This window comes from Rousettus aegyptiacus, unplaced genomic scaffold, assembly GCF_014176215.1.
Source record: "Rousettus aegyptiacus isolate mRouAeg1 unplaced genomic scaffold, mRouAeg1.p scaffold_m13_p_6, whole genome shotgun sequence".
In the NCBI taxonomy this organism is placed as follows: domain Eukaryota; kingdom Metazoa; phylum Chordata; class Mammalia; order Chiroptera; family Pteropodidae; genus Rousettus; species Rousettus aegyptiacus.
The window spans coordinates 63,359,776-63,375,793 of NW_023416309.1; the positions used below are offsets into that span (position 1 = coordinate 63,359,776).

At 49.4% G+C, this 16,018-nt stretch overlaps 1 protein-coding gene across 3 annotated transcripts in view; it reads right to left on the bottom strand.

The window, feature by feature from the left end:
• Positions 1-5,012: 5,012 nt before the first annotated feature.
• KCNJ12 (potassium inwardly rectifying channel subfamily J member 12) overlaps positions 5,013-16,018 on the bottom strand; it is a 40,997-nt gene continuing 29,991 nt past the window's right edge. For all 3 annotated transcript variants that reach the window (XM_016137611.2, XM_016137609.2, XM_016137610.2), the window contains 2 exons: positions 15,595-15,716; positions 5,013-9,998 (listed from right to left, as the gene is read on the bottom strand). In XM_016137611.2, coding sequence (XP_015993097.1) covers positions 8,664-9,950 — 1,287 coding nt within the window. In that variant the 5' untranslated portion in view covers positions 9,951-9,998; positions 15,595-15,716 and the 3' untranslated portion in view covers positions 5,013-8,663. The remainder of the gene's footprint in view (positions 9,999-15,594; positions 15,717-16,018) is intronic.

Below are 16,018 nucleotides of genomic sequence, written 5' to 3' on the forward strand. Positions count from 1 at the left end.
ATACAGGTGCTGCTGTGTTTAAATATGATGTGTACTTTGTATGTCATTTTTAAAAAAAGGCACTTGCAAACTTTGCTCATCACTATTTTCTCTCAGCATAAGGAAACTGAACTCATAATCTAATGGATGTAATCTGTGACCAACGTATCCAAAAGATCTTTTGAACAAAGTCCTAACATACTGTGTGAACACCAAGACTGCACTCAGTAGTGGTTACTTAGAGAATGGGTATCACACTCACCTGTAATGTATGTACATAGTAAAGCCTTTGACTTGAGCACACTTTAGTCAACATGGTTCTTTCTTTGATGGGAACTCAAACACATGCTGTCATGCCTAAATCTATGTTTAGAACTAGGGTTAAAATTAGGTTTAGGGTTAGGGTTACTCATGGTGTTAGGGTAAGAGTTGGAGAAGGGTCAGTGTTTAGGTTAGGGTTAGGTTTAGCTTTATTATATGTGTTGATGTCAGGATAAGTGTTGGGATTATTTTTATGCATGTTTATGTTGAGGTTAGGATTAGGGTTAATATTAGGTTTAGGGTTAGGATTAAAGTTATGGTTAGATTTATGATATGGTTTAAAATTAGGGTCAAAGTTAAGTTTAGAGTTAAAATTATGGCTTGAGTTGAGGTCAGTGTTTCCTATGAGGTTCAATATAGGATTGGGGTTAAGTTTACAGTTAGAGTGTGTGTCATAGTAAGTGTTTAGGGTTAGTAATGAGTCTAGGGATAATGGTCAGGGTTAGCTCTAATTTCAGGGCTAAGGTTTGGGTTAAAGTTAATATTAGGGTTTAAATTAGGAATAGGATTAGAATTAGGGTTAAGGTTTCATTCGAAGTTAAGATTAATGTTAGGTTTAATATTGGGTTATGGTTAGAGTTGAGGTTAGTGTGTGGTATGAGGTTAGGTTTAGGATTGGGATTAAAAGAGTTTCTAAAGAGAAGGTTCAACTTGCCTGTTAGAAAGGTACTGATAAGAAGTCACATTATTAGCTTTGCTACATATGGGACTGGATGAGTTGGAGTTCCATTTTACAAAAGAATCCTCCTGACTATAGTGAGCTCGAGTCAAACCCTTTATTACAGGCATTGCAGAAAACCGTGATTTCCATTCACTAAGCACTTTTCTGAACACAGTATGCTAGTACTTGTCTAAAACATCTTTTTGAAAAGATGGTAAAACCAAAGACACCCGAGAATACATTTAGTTTCCAGTCCCTGACAGATAAAAGTGATGCACGGTTTACAAGTAATTTGTTGGTAACATAGAGATTACATATTGTATTTCAACACAGTACTCTCTACATTCATTACAGAATGGCATCAGTTTGATTCACCTAACAAACACTGTGCTGAACTCAGTTGGCAATGATCCCATTTGGTAAAACTAAGTACAAGTTGGTGCCACCCACTTTACTATCTGCTTGTGTAGGAGTTTAATGACTAAAAGACCACTGCTATAACACGAAATCAAATCCTAACCCCAACCTAACTCAAAACCCAAACCTAATCTTGATCCTCAGGCTAAATTTCAACCTAACCCTAAACCTAACACTAATTAAACACAAACCCTAAACTCAAAGCTATCTCTAACCATATTGTTAACCTTAATCCTAACACGAGATCTATTCCCAACCATAACCTGAAACTATCTTTTATGTGACAGTAACCCTAACACTAATGCAACCATCACCTCAAAGGTACTTTAACACTAACCCTAACCAAATCACATACAAAATACTAAACTTAACTCTAATCCTAATTTACATTAAACTCTCACTCCTAACCATAAACCTACCCTAACTCAAAAGCTAACACTAACCCTATTATCCTAAATTTAGCCCTAACCCTAACCCTTACCCTAACCCTAACACTATCCCAACAGCTTAACCTATTTTAACCCAAATGCTAACCTCAAAGATAACTCTAACCCTAATTGTAAGTGTTAACTCAACCCTAATATTAACCTAACCCTAACACTAACTCTAAATCTAACTCAAAACTTAACCCTTCCACTAACCTTAAATCTAACCCTAACCCTAACTAAAGATCTAAACCTAAACCTAACCCTAATCTTAAAGTTAACCAAACCTAGTCCTTACCCTAAATCTAACCCTAACAAGAACCTTTTTGAAAATGCAACCCTTAAGCTCAAATCTAACTCTAACCTTATTGTAAACCCAAAACTAAACTTCAATATAACCCTAACCTACACCTTAATCTAATCATAAACTCAGCCCAAACCCTAACCCTAACACTAACCTTAACTATAGACCTACCGCAAAACCTAAACCTTCCTCAAAACTAACCCTAACTCTAATCCTAGACTTGCTCTAACCCCAACCCTAATACCATCTCTAATTTAAACCCAAACTCTGCCTTCAAAGCTCACCTTACACCTACACCTAACCCTAACAATTAACCTTAATGTAGCCCTTAACCCAATTCTAACCAAACCCCAATCCTATTTTAAACCCAACCCTAATTTCAAAGCTGATTTTAACCCAAACCCTAACTCTATTTCTAAAGTTAGCCTCTGTGGTCGGAACTCCTAGTCACTCAGGACACTTGTCTCAGTGCTGGGCCAACCCATGGGCCCCTCCTTGGAAGGAGTTGAGCTCATGGACCCTACACACACAAGGCTGGTTACAGAGTTCACTACTGCACCTTTAACACCTGCCCATCTGGCCCCAGAGGCTGAGCCCAGCTGTTCTTCCAAGGAGGAAAGGGCATGTAGGGCCTTATTCTGTTGGCCTAAGATGGGGTTATGAGCACCTGTTTGTGCTGAGAGATTCCTGGGAGGGCCAGAGCCCATGGCTGGCAGCCTTGCCAGTGTCTTTAAATGGGGGGTAGGGGGAAGTGTCTTGATGTCACATTCGCCTCGCCTGCCACCCACATCAGTGAGGCCCCCACCTCACACCAGGTGTCCCCCCCTCAACTCACCCCTTCAGTCACCAGTTATCTTCTTCCTCCCCAGCCAGCCCAGCCTCCATGCCCTTCTGCCTTTCCTAGAAGGCTCTGCCCACGAAGTGATGGCTCCCAATGGTGGCTGACTAAAAGGACAGGACATTGTAGCCTTGGGCAAGTCACTCAGCCCCAAATTTCAGCTGCAAAATCCACTCTCTCCTCATCAGAACATGTGATCAGAGGACCTCCCCTCATCAGACCCTCCCTCCTGATCCAGGTGCTGCCTATTTTCTGAGCCCAAATGCAGTCATAGGAAAGTTCTCTCTCAGTACTCAGTCACTGGCTCACCTGTACTCAACAGAAAACCACTGTCCTGATTTCTATCCCCATAGATTAATGTCTATTCTAGAACTTTACATGGATAGACTTCAACATGAACCCTTTTGTATCTGGATCCTTTCATTCAATGCTGTGTCTGTGAGGTTCATCCACATTGTTGCATGCATCAGGGAACTGTTCTTTTCCATGGCTGTGTAATATTCCATACATTGTTTATATACTTGTGTTTGTATACATTTTAGGTATTTGCCCATATATTTGGGGAGCAGGTGTGTATGTTGTGCTGGTATGAGGCTGCACCACCCTTTCAAACTCTTTATAGCCAGTCAGTGGGTTCACAAAAAGTTTTTGGTGTCTGTAGAAGCAGCCCCCATCTGGACCACCTCCTCTGCCATCCCATACTGCATGTTCCACATGTGCCATGGATCCCTCCCCACTGAGCCCACGTGCAACTCCTCCCTGGAGCCCTGAAGCAGTGAGGAAAGGTATGAAACTTCAGAGGTTACCACTGCTGTGATGATTGTGTAGGTTGTCAATGGAAACCTTGAGGTTGTGCAGTATACAACCTGTGCTACTGCCTTGCTCCAGAACCTGGTCTGGGGCCCCTGTCCTGTCCCAAGGCTAAGGTCTCAGAACTATAACTCAGCCTCTGTGCCAAGCCTCAGCAGAGAGTGAGAACAGTCCCAGGCATAAGCATTGACCTCAGCATTGATCCAGGAAAGGAAAGGAAAGGAAGAGTCCTCTTAACACCTGGGCCCACACAGCCTGGTCCAGCACTCAGAACCCTCAAAGAACATCATTCCTCCTATGTTGGATTATATATCGGGAAACTGAGGCCCAGAGAGGGGCTGAAGCTGGCAGAGACAGGGAGGATGGACCTAGGCACAAGGTCACTGATTCACTCCTTTTAGTCCAGACTGATTCTCTGGCAGCCTCCATGTAGTTTCCCAATGGACTTCAGGGTCCTGGGGTAGGAAGCCCAGGTACAACCTAAGTGAACATCTCCCAGGTCCTCCGCTGAGTTCTCCACTTGTGGAAATAGTTTGAACAAAGGAAAGCATTTTTTCTCTGTGGGTCTCTGCCAAAAGGCCATTGAAATCCCAGAGACTGAACCCTTAGTACAGATGAAATTATTTTTTCCCTCAAAATAGGCCTTGTGCATCTTCCTTCCTGCACATGCTGTTACCCCTGCCAGCAGCACTCGTGTGCCCTCCGTCCCCCCACCTTATCTGTCCCAGCTTTTACAGCGGTGAGAACTCCAGCTGCTATCTTGCTGGGGACCTCCCCTAGCATTAAGGGTTCCAGAGTGGGCCTCTAGTCTCCTGCATATGGGAGGTGCGGGTCCAAAGAGATCAAAGCAGTGGTCGAGGTCACACAGCTGGGGAGGTATGACATCCAGTCGTAGTGGGTGGTCTGCAACACTCAGGCAGTGGGAGAGGGTGTGCAGTCATAGGAGAATGAGGGCATGTGTGCTGGCTGAAAGAGAAGCCAGAATCTATGAGGAAGCTGTGTTCTGTCCCCTCTCCCCAAGCTGCTGCCATGTCCCACCCCCACTCTCAAAAGCCCCTATGTCCATCACTGCAGGACACGGATGGCTAATGGAGCATAAGAATGGCTAGCATATTCTGGAGCCAAGTGGGGCCTTTCAAACACACATATAAACATGGTAGCACTCAAAGAGATCAAAATTTACTTAATCTGATCTAGTCTCATGGCCTATATCTTTAGATATTGCTATGTATTGAAAATAACATGAAAATTCTCCAGTTTTGCCATTTAAAATATATTTGACATTCTGTGGCCTCAAGCAGGGCAGACATTCCTTTGCAGGGGCCTCCTTCCCACCAGGGTCCCCAACCCCCACCAGGACCCTTGAGTAGGTAGGGACTGGGAGGCACAGCACCAGTGGGGCACAGGAGGAGGCATGCAAGGGTGCACACACAGACACACCATTCCTTGACATTTGTGTGCACAATTCTCAGGACCTGCACATACTCACACACATATACACTGCCCCCAGCAGCCAGGCACCATCTCCGCTCATGGAAACTGGCACAGCTGCCACACAAATGCACCACACACATGTAATGTACATGTTCACATGGACAAACACGAACATGGCATTCTGCCCACAATCACTTACTGCTGGAAGCCAAGGACTCAAATACATGTGTGTAGATATTACCTCATACACACACACACACACACACACACGGCTTACTCTGGTACACGTACTCTACACAGTCTATATGGACATGATCAGGGCAGAGGGCCAGTGGGACTACTGAGTTTATCTATGCTGATATCCATCGCTGGTGTCCATCCTGAGCAGGGTGTGCCTAGCCTTACAACTTGGTGAATATTTAAATCAACACCCACATATAAAACACGCACACGTAAAGATACCTATGGATAATAAATACATAATTGTGTGTGTGTAAATATACACACACACATACATATCACATATATATGGAGATCATCATATGCATACATCCGTACAACAGTCTCACACATGATGAATCCACATGGCCATGCACTTACAGGCAAAGCCATAATTGAATGTTTCATTCAAACATAGACGAGAATTCCACAAATAAATCCACATACTTGGTACTCGCATTCTCACAGTCACACACACACTGCCAGTACAGCCCACATAAGCAGCTAAATGTCTCAGGGCAGAGAGTGCCAGAGGCCACATTCTTAGCCCACTCTCAACCTCTGGCCTTCCTAGTTCAGGCTATTGAGAAACTTCTTGGAAGCCCCACTGCCTAAGAGGGTGAGGCAGGGAGCAGGTTGGAACACATACCTGCATGTCACACGGACCACACATGACACTCATATACTTGCAGACACACACTCATCACACACCACATGCACACACATGCACGAGCATGCCCCACTCACCTGTGCACAGCACAATCAGTGGGTTAACTAGGTCTCCACACATCGTACATGGGCATACATGCCCCAACACGCACCTCTCAGGGCTCATGTGATCCTTGCTTGGTATACACACAGCTCCTCCTCCCATCCACCCTCCCATTTCAAGTGCATTAAAGAGAGAGACTGTTTTGGTCTTTAGCACAGGCAATAAATAAATACAGGAAAGGAAAAGAAAAGGGCAGAAGAGTTTGTAAATGCAGCATCTGCCTTTGGCAGGGAATGAAAGGCAGCATGGAGTTGCTTGCCCACAGGATCTGGGGGCTGACCTGGGAGGGGACAGCCATGAAAGGAGGTATACCAGGCCACCAGAGATTGCCAGAGCCTTGGGGGTCTGGGGTTCCTGGGCTCTGCTCTAGATAGAGTGAGTGGAAGTCTGGTCCACCCTGCCCTGGAAGGATTTCCAGTTCCTGGGCAGATCTGAGCACTGGCCCCTATGCTGCCCTGATTGTCTAGGGCCACCTTATCCCTCCCTGGCTCAGCCTGACAATCTAGGCAGGGGTGAGTAGGTAAGTGCTCCTATATCAGCTCTACCCTTACCCTCAGCTAAAGCTGAGAACACCAGCCAGGCTCAGGGCAGGGGGCCATGCCAGGCTGGAAGGAGCCCCTCCAGCAGATTCTGAGAGGAAAGAGCTGCCTCCAATTCTTTGAGCTGAATCTTCTTGGCCAGAAGTTGTGGGGAGGTCTGAGGCTAGGACAGGATATGGGGAGTCAGGTCTACCTCAGGCCATGGACTGCTGGGGTGTCTCTGGGTAGGAGCTGATAGTCTATGCCCAGGGCCCTCCACGGCCCCTGACCTCAGGTTGGGTTTCCAGCTACCATGAGGATTGGTGGAGGAGAGAAGAGGCAGAAGACCGCACCCAGGCCCCGGCCTCTCTGTGTCTCTCAAGTACCATCCCCTATTTGCATGACTTTACACTCTGTCTCAGTTTCTCCACTTGGGCCAGAGTCTCTGGTGCCTTTAGGTTGTGAGCTGTCTTGGGGACACAGATTGGAGAGGCCTGGTAAGGCAGGCTGAAGAGACACAGTATATTTCTAATACTGACTTCCTTATGGGCCTGGTCATTTAGAAGGGCAGCATTCTTAGCTGTCCTGGGAAAGGTTCCCAGCTCCATCCCTGCCAGCTATCAGAACATTCCCACATTGGGGCCTGCTTTGGGGCCAGTAGGGCCAACAACCTCTTCCCCAAGAGGGTGCTTGGATGCGTGTCCCACTCCCAGTGACCTCAGCTGACAATTCCATGCCTTTCTTACAATTGCTTTTCTGCCATTCAGGCAGGATATATGCAGGCTGCCACCCACCTGGACTCACCTGTGCTGCCCCAGGTGCAGGGAGAGTACCTGGTCAGTCCAGCTTCTGTAGACAAAAGGGCTAGCAGGGACTTTGTGGTGGAGTCAGGGCAGTGGGAGCGGACAGTGGAGTTTGATGAAAACAGAAACAACTGGGGCCAGACCACTCAGAGTCTCTAAGGCACAATTCACATGGGGGCCCCATTCAGGACGGGGCTGATCCATTTCCTCCTAGTCTGGGAACTGAGCTTCCCTTCCCACAGAGCCACCCAGTCCTGCATTTCCCAACTGCCCGTCACCACGAAAAGGGTGGAGGCCACTGGCCAGAAAAGGAGAAATAAACAAACCCGGAGAATCCGGTGCATTGGGAGAAAGGGGATGCTCCATGGCAGGCAGGTCTCATATCTGGCCCTGAGATACCTCTAAGGTACAAAGTCAAACTCAGAAATCTCAAACTAGTTGTTTCCCAGCCCTTACTCCCACCTATGACATTGGAAAGCTTTTATTATGATCATTAACATGAGCTTGGTTTTTCTATCACAAATGGAATCTAATCCACTCATGCGCATAAAGAACCATGGTGAGCACTGTGCTTGCTGTCACTGCACCACCTGCACACGCCTGGCCTTTGCAGAGGAGAGGCCCGTCCAGCCTTAGAGAGCCTTTTGGAGCCTTGACCAAGCTGCCTGCATCCTGGCAGATCAATGGAATTCTAATTGTCCTTAAAAATTTTTTTAATCATGTTAATTTTTTTTTTTTGTAAACAGTCTTACTCAAGTTAAGATTGAGAAAGCCAAAATCCATTGTTTCTCCCCAAGTTAAAAATCAGCAAGGTGCCCTGTAGCCTGCCAGCTTTCGCCCAAAGCCTGGGCAGCTACTGAGCCCTTTCTGGGCAGGCTACAGCGCTTTCCTCAGGCAGAAGCCCCTAACTCCCATGGCCCGGCCCCCAGGAGGCCACCTCCTTGCCCCTGAGCCTGCTTTGGCCTTTGAGGCCGGGGGCTACCAGCTCCAGCTGCCCACTTCCCCACCAAACTTCCAAGGCCATCACGAAGAACATAAAACATCTAAAGTGCTACTGAGTCTGCAACTGGGACACCTGGCCCATTCTGCTCAAAACCAGAGCCGTCACAGGATGTGGGCCTCTCCTTGGCTGAGTGGATGCTGCATCTTGGCCAACAGAGGCTCAGATCTCAGACTCTCGTCTGTAGGGCCGCTGCTCAAGGGCACCCCCACCAGCTTGGAGTCTGTCAAAGTCATGCCTGGCCTGTGGGCTACTGCTATCCTGGTCTTCATCTGCTTCATCATCCTCATCACGGCTTAGGAAGGCCAGCTCATTCTCATAGCAGAAGGAGTTGGCGCTGGGCAGTAGAAACTTGTTCTCCACCAGGTCCTTGGCACTGCAGCGGGGCGTGGAGGGCACCTCGTAGGTCTTGTGGAAATGTGAGTAATCGATCTTGTACTGGTTTTTCTCCTCAAAGAGGACAGGCTCAAAGCGGTGACCCCACAGGATCTCGTTGGCCAGGTAGGAGCTTCGGGCCTGTGTAGTCATGGCAGTAGCCTCCACCATGCCCTCCAGAATAACTACAATTTCGAAGTCATCTGTCTCCAGGTCCTGCTGGCTAATGCCAAACAGTGGGCTGGCCTCATCGATCTCATGCAGGATGGTGATGGGTGACACCAGGAAGATGCGGTCAAGGCCCTTGTCAAAGCCAACATCAATGTCAATCTGGTCCAGTGGGATATACTCACCCTCCTCCGTGACCCTTGGCTTGATAAGCTGAGCCCTCACATGGGCCTCCACAATGTGGCTCTTACGCAGGTTGCCCACACGCCACATGAGGCAGAGTTTGCCATCACGCAGCGCCACAACAGCATTGTGGCTGAACAGTAGCGTCTGTGCCCGCTTCTTGGGCCTGGCCATCTTGGCCATGATGGCACCAATCATAAAGGAGTCGATGATGCAGCCCACAATGGACTGAGCCACCACCATGAAGACAGCCACTGGGCACTCCTCCGTCACACAGCGCAGCCCGTAGCCGATGGTGGTCTGCGTCTCAATGGAGAAGAGGAATGCTGCCATGAAGCCATGGACCTGCATCACACAGGGCGTGCGACCACGGTCCTCAGCTGGCTCCAGGTCGCCATGGACCACAGCGATGACCCAAAAGATAACTCCAAATAGTAGCCAGGAGGCAAGAAAGGCCAGTGAGAAGATGAGCAGCATGTAGCGCCAGCGGATATCCACGCAGGTGGTAAACATGTCAGCCAGGTAGCGCTGTGACTTCTCATCCATGTTGGCAAACTCAATGTTGCACTGGCCGTTCTTCTTGACAAAGCGGTTTCGGCACCTGCGCCGCGTGTGCACCTTGCCATTGCCAAAGCCATTGGTGCCCGACATGGTAACCAGGTGTAGTCCGTCCTCCTCTGATGACACAATGCTGTAGGGATTGGCCCGGCCGGCAGTGGTCATCCCGGGGATGGGGTGGGCAAGCCAGGCCAGCTCCGGGTGGGATGGCTCCTGCAACAGATAGGACAGCAAGTGTCCCACACTCACCCATGCCTCTGCCCCCACCCAGAGCTCTCAGATGTGGCCGGCCAACATTTGACCCTAATTTACCCATAACCAAGCTCCTGATCTTCCTTCTCACCTTAAGCCAGCTCTTTACCCTCCTTTTCAGATTGGAAAATGGCCACTCCATCCTCCCAGCACCTCCAGCCAAAACCCTTGGATTCATCTTCAACTTCTTTTAACCCCACACCAAGGGCTCTGCTTTGAAAATATATTTAGGATCCAACCCCTTCTCCCACGCTCACGACCTGAGTCCCCATCATCACCCACCTGGATCAGCATGGTAGCCACCTCAGCAATCTTCCTACTCCTGCTCCCACCCAACCTCAGTTCAGCAGCAGCCAGGGGAAGCCTGTCCATCATCTGCTCAAAGCTAGAGTCCCTACTGGCACCTGCAGGGCCTGCATGAGCAGAGCCCAGGACCCCTCAGATCTCACCTTCCAGACTCCTCCCCACTCGCCCTGCTATAGCCCACCATTCCTTAAACCCACCCTGGACTCTCTCTTCCCATTTTCCTACCACCTCCCTCTTTCAGGTCTTGACTTTCATGCCACAAAAACATCTCCAGAGGTCTCCCTGTGCCTTCAGAAGATGATACACCCCTCCTAGGTCCCCACTGTAACCCCGCGGCCCTGACCTCTGACCTAATAATGGTAGTAATAACAACAGCAATGATGCACACGGGGTTGCACCTGGCCGCCATCCCTACCATGAGACTGTTGGCCACCTGAGCACAAATGGCTTGCTGTTTCGCTCAATACTGTCTCACCCCCAGGGCCTAAAAACAGCTCTGTTCCCAAGGACATCCCAAGCTGGGCCCTAGCCACCCTCCTGATGCTCTTTGCCTTAGGTACCCACTCAGCACTCATGTCTCCTGTCACCAGCAGCAGCTAGGAGGGGACCACTGAGTCAGTGCCCAGAGGGGTCATTGACTGGCTGACCTCAGTCCTAAAGCCTCCCCACTCCCACCTTCCTCAGCTCTAAAGAGTACATTAGGAGCACTCAGAAGTGTCACCGTCCTTCGTCTACTCAGGGGACCATCTGGTTGGCCTGCTGCATACACACATACACATACTGGACCATCTCAGCGCATGCCCCATGGCACTGCATCCTCACCAGACAAACACTGCTCCCATGGCTGGTGGTATGTGTCCAGTACCTAGACACACAGGCCAGTGCCACCCCTTCTCCAATGCCCTGCTGGCTCCCAAACAGCCTGCTGATGCCAGCCTGAGGCATCTGCAGGCTGGGGGCCATGGTACCACCTGGCCCTGTGGGCACTAAGACAATCTGGCCATTAGCTTCAGGGCTTTGGATGCTCAGGACCTCAACCTGTCTCAGCAGGGCTGGCCTGAAAGGAGGGGAAGACCCCTGGCCTGTTGGCCTGGCCAGGGCACTGAGGAGTTTGGCCTGTTCCTCCCCACAAGCAGGAGCCCCACACACCCCTAATCCCTACCTAGTCATAGCTAGACAAGGCTGGGAGCCCTTGAGCGCCCAGGAGACAATGAGGCCCCAGAAGAGAAGGCCCCTGGGTGACTGCGCCAGATGCAGGGAGGCAGGCAGCTGGGCACCCACTAGAGGCTTGGAAACTGGAAGTGATATAGCCAGGAGGTAGCAATGCTAGGATTCTGCCCTCATCTGTGTGACCAGGTACAGCCAGAGCCTCAGAGGAGCAATGACCTCTGACCTCTGCTCCAAACATCTGGGAGACAAGTGAGGATGGAGCCCTCAGGCTACAAGGCTGCAAGGCCTCTCAGGGTCTGTCTTGGTCACCAGGTGCTACTGAATCCCCAGAGTTGGCATGTACAAGATGCTCACATGGCACTTACTGCCTGAGTGAACCAGCTCCTCAAACCACAGGTAAAGCAGGTCAAACACATAAGCAAATGCTCTTAAATCATCTGGACAATAGCTCAAGGAGGTAGGTACTATCCTTACCTCTAGCCTCTGGATGCAGATCCAGAAAGGTAAAGTAACTTCCCCAAATCCGCACAGCCAATTAGCAGGAGTGCTGAGATTTGAATCATTTTTGTCAAACACAAGGTCTCTCATTATGGAGACCCAGGCTCTGCAGGGGCTTCTCTTCGCACTCCATCCTCACCCCACAGGTGCTCCAGCTGACCACCTCACCATGGGTCTGAGAGCTGAGGCTGGAGGCCGTAATGAAGAATGCTAATTCTGCCTGGGCCAGGAGGCAGGGAGTTGGCAGTGGTGAGGACCCCAAGGACTTTGCCAAAAGATGGCTCAGACCCAGATTCCTGGATCCTCCAGAAGGAGGTGGTCAGAGCTGAGGTACTCAGGTGCTGGCAGGAGGCTGCCAGATTGCAGGGGGTGGGTTTGTGTGGTCTGGAGGCCTTGAGAGATGTCCAGTGGGTCATGGCTGCTGGGCACCCACTAGAGGCTTGGAAACTGCTCTGCTCTGTATAATACAGAATTATAATAATCAAAGGCCAGAGAGCCCAGCCTGGTGCACTGCTCCTGGCAGCTGGGCAGCCTCACACCTACCTGGCCAGCTCCCAGGTAGATGGGGCTGCTGCAGTGACTCCTGGCATATCTTGAGTTCCAGACTGTGTAACACAAGCATGGGAACTACCTCTTCTGTTGACATTACTCCTAAAATTAACAAGGTCATGTTCACACTCACTCCCCCTTTTCTCAGAGCTGGAAACTTGAGACTCAGAACAAAGTCACTTGTCCAAAGTCACCCAGAAACTAAAGAACACAGAGTTGGAATCCTGTGTACTAATCCAGTCTTCAGCCTCTCATGCCCTCACTGTGCTGTGCGTGTGCACACACTCATGTGTATGTGCATGTGCATGTGTGTATGTGTGTGTGAGATGCTCAGAGTGTAGGGAGCCCCTCATAGACTCTTAGAGAATATATAGCACCGCATAGAAAGACCCAGAAGAGGACCCATGAGTAGAAACCCCAGTACCACAAACTTGCCAATGTCCCAAGGATACTCCTCACACACAAACACAGTCATAGCAAGAAGGCTACACAGCTCTGCAGTATTTAAGGACTCAATATCCTCAACCAGGGATATACAAACCTGATTGACTCTTACTCTTACATATGGTTAAATCAGATAAGAAATGGAATTAGATTTGTTTTCCTAGAAGAGGCCTTAGCAAGCAAAGAGGCCAGCTCCCCTTTTTTATAGATGAGAAAATTGAGGCTGAGGCTTATCCCAGGTCACAAAGCAACTTGTAGACAGGGGTGAGATGGTAAAGATAACAGGACCATCATCAGCAGATGCCCAGATTGGCCAACAGGGGTCCTGAGCATTGCTGGGAGGTAAAAGAAAAGAAGCAATGGGGTGCACAACCTGAGCTAGAAAAGGCCAGAGACAGCAACAAAACAAGCCAACAGGCAGAGAATGGGCAGTGGAGAACAGGGACCCAGAGACCCCGAGAGGTAGCAAAGCTGTCCCTGCTGGCCCCAGTTGCTGTGGACACAGCCTCCTGGCACCCAGCATGTTCAGAACACTGGTCAGGCCTGCGCTAGGAGCTCTTAGAGAGGCAGCTACCACATGACCAGTGGGAGGGGCTTGAAAGTCCCTGGGAGGGGCCTCTTGATAGAGCTGGACACCCCATGCCCAGTCCACTGAGGCTCTGGATACCTCAGGTTTCGATGACTTCCGGGTAAAGAACAGGGCAAAGCCTTGCTCATATTCCCAGATGTCAAAAAAAGCAGTGCCTAGAAGGGCCAGTGGAGGGGGCTCCAAGGGAACAGGACTAAAAGTTGCCTTCCACCAATGCACAGACAGCCTCTGCCCACAGTGAACACCCATGGCCTGCAAACATGCAGAGCAGGCTCTCTGTGCCAAGGCCATGCTAGGCCTGAGGAGAGAAAAGCAACGGCACATTGATATGTGCTGGGGGTGAGGTGTGATCAGTTTGCCATCAATTCCCCAGGCTCTTACCACTCCAGGGCCCACTGCCCAATTTCCAACCACCAACACCAGTCTTTTATGCCAAAAGCTCTCTCCAGTCGCTGAAGAATGCTCTGCCCATGCATTGAGCAGGCAAGGGAATGAATGCCCCAGAAACAGCCTTCAGTCAGTGATCAGCTTCCTGTCCCCCACAGGCACACTCTGGGGACACATTCTGGGGTACCTGCTCTACATTGCCTCCCCAGGTTCCTTGGTCAGACTGAGCTCCAGTTGCCCCCAGCAGGGACTGTCAAAAATACACCCAACAGTGGCTCCTTCCCTTCCTGGTCTCACCGACCACTAAACTACCTGCTCAGAACGTTGTCCCTTGGGCCTCCCTCACAGGCCTCAGGTGGCCTCTCCATGGCAAAGGTTCCTGAACTGGAGCCTTCTCTCCCAGATGACTCACAACACCACATGGCCAATATGGTTCCTCCTCTTCTTCCATATTTCTTTCTCCCCTTTTCCCTCCCTCACCTCTTCTCCTCCCCCTCTTTCTCACCTCCTCCATACCCTCCTCTTCTTCTCACCCTCACTTTCCCCTCCTTCCACTCTTCATGGGGTCAGTTGGCAGTCTTACCACTTCTTCAGTTGTCCCAGCCAGAAGCCTGGCCTTCTCCTTCTCCTTCAGCCCCCTATGTCTACTCCTTCACCAGGTCCTATGTATTTTACCTCCCGAATTCTCAAAGCCATCCAGCCATCTCCTTGCCCACAGCCACCCACCTTCCCAAGCCACTCCTGTCTGGACACAGCGACAGGCTCCTGATGGATTTCATTGTGATGATCCTCTGCCCCATGTGGTCCAACCCCCAAATCACAGCCAAAGGGAATCTTTTAAATCTTCCTATCCATTAGGGTTAAGCTGAAGGCCACTACTTCCATGAAGTCCTTTTGGATTCTCTGGCCCTGGGTTTCTCCTTTTAGGGCCAGGAGCTACTCTATCTTGTATAAGACTTGACCTTGCTCAGGCTCCATCTCTGGCCAACCTTAGAGGCCCAGAGGCTGATGTGGGCCTAGCACAGAGAGGGCATCCAGAAAAGGCTCACTGACCAGACGAAAGGATGAGAAAATAAGTAGCTGAATAGAGAAATGGGTGAGGAGATAGATGGATCAATAAATGAGTAGACAAATATATGTACAGATGGGTGGTCGAGCATAAGGATGGATAAACAGGACTGACAAATGCATGGATGGATGGATTGGTGGTGACCAGAGAGATGGATGGGTTAAGTGGGTGGAAAACTATTAGCTGGGTTGAATGGGTAGATTAGTGAGTGAATGAACAGATGGATGAATCAATGGATGGAAAAATGGATGGGTGGCTGGGTGAGTGGATAAAGGGCTGGGGAGTGGATGAATAGTTGGGACAAGAGTGATACATGGATAGAAAGATGGCTGCATGGATTGGATAGGTGGGTAGATTGGTAGGTGGATAGCAAATGGATGGGGGGAGGATATGTGGAACTAGTGGATAAATAATGGGTGAATGAGAGGTTGAATAAGTGGGTGGATGGGCGATTAGGTAAACGAATACATAGATGAGCGAGAAGGTGAGTACACAGATAAGTGGTTAAATATATGACAGATGCACATCGGTGACCTTAATCTTACCTCTTGAACCCTATCTTCTAAGTAACAGTGCTGAGCAGGCAAGTGGCTGTCTTCAAGGCTGCCTTAGCAGCAGCTGCCATTTCCCAGGCGCCAGTTAGAGAGGAATCAGTCACTAGAAGACCCTAAAATTAACAAAGCAAAGCCAAATTACTGCACAGTGTCACTCTCCTTGGAGGGGCTCAGAAGTCAGATATTTCCACATTAACCCACATTTCTGCTTCCCCCAGGGCTCCATGGGAGATGGAGGTGGCCTCTCATACTTCTGATGCCCCACACCTTCGCAGCCTGTGAGCCTGTTCATAACAAACTTTGAGAACCAGAGAAAGAAAGAACAAGATGGGTCCCCAAAGAAAATAACAGCTGATGATTAGCAATTGCCTACTGTATCCTAGACACTGTGGTAAGTGTTTTCCAGACATCAACT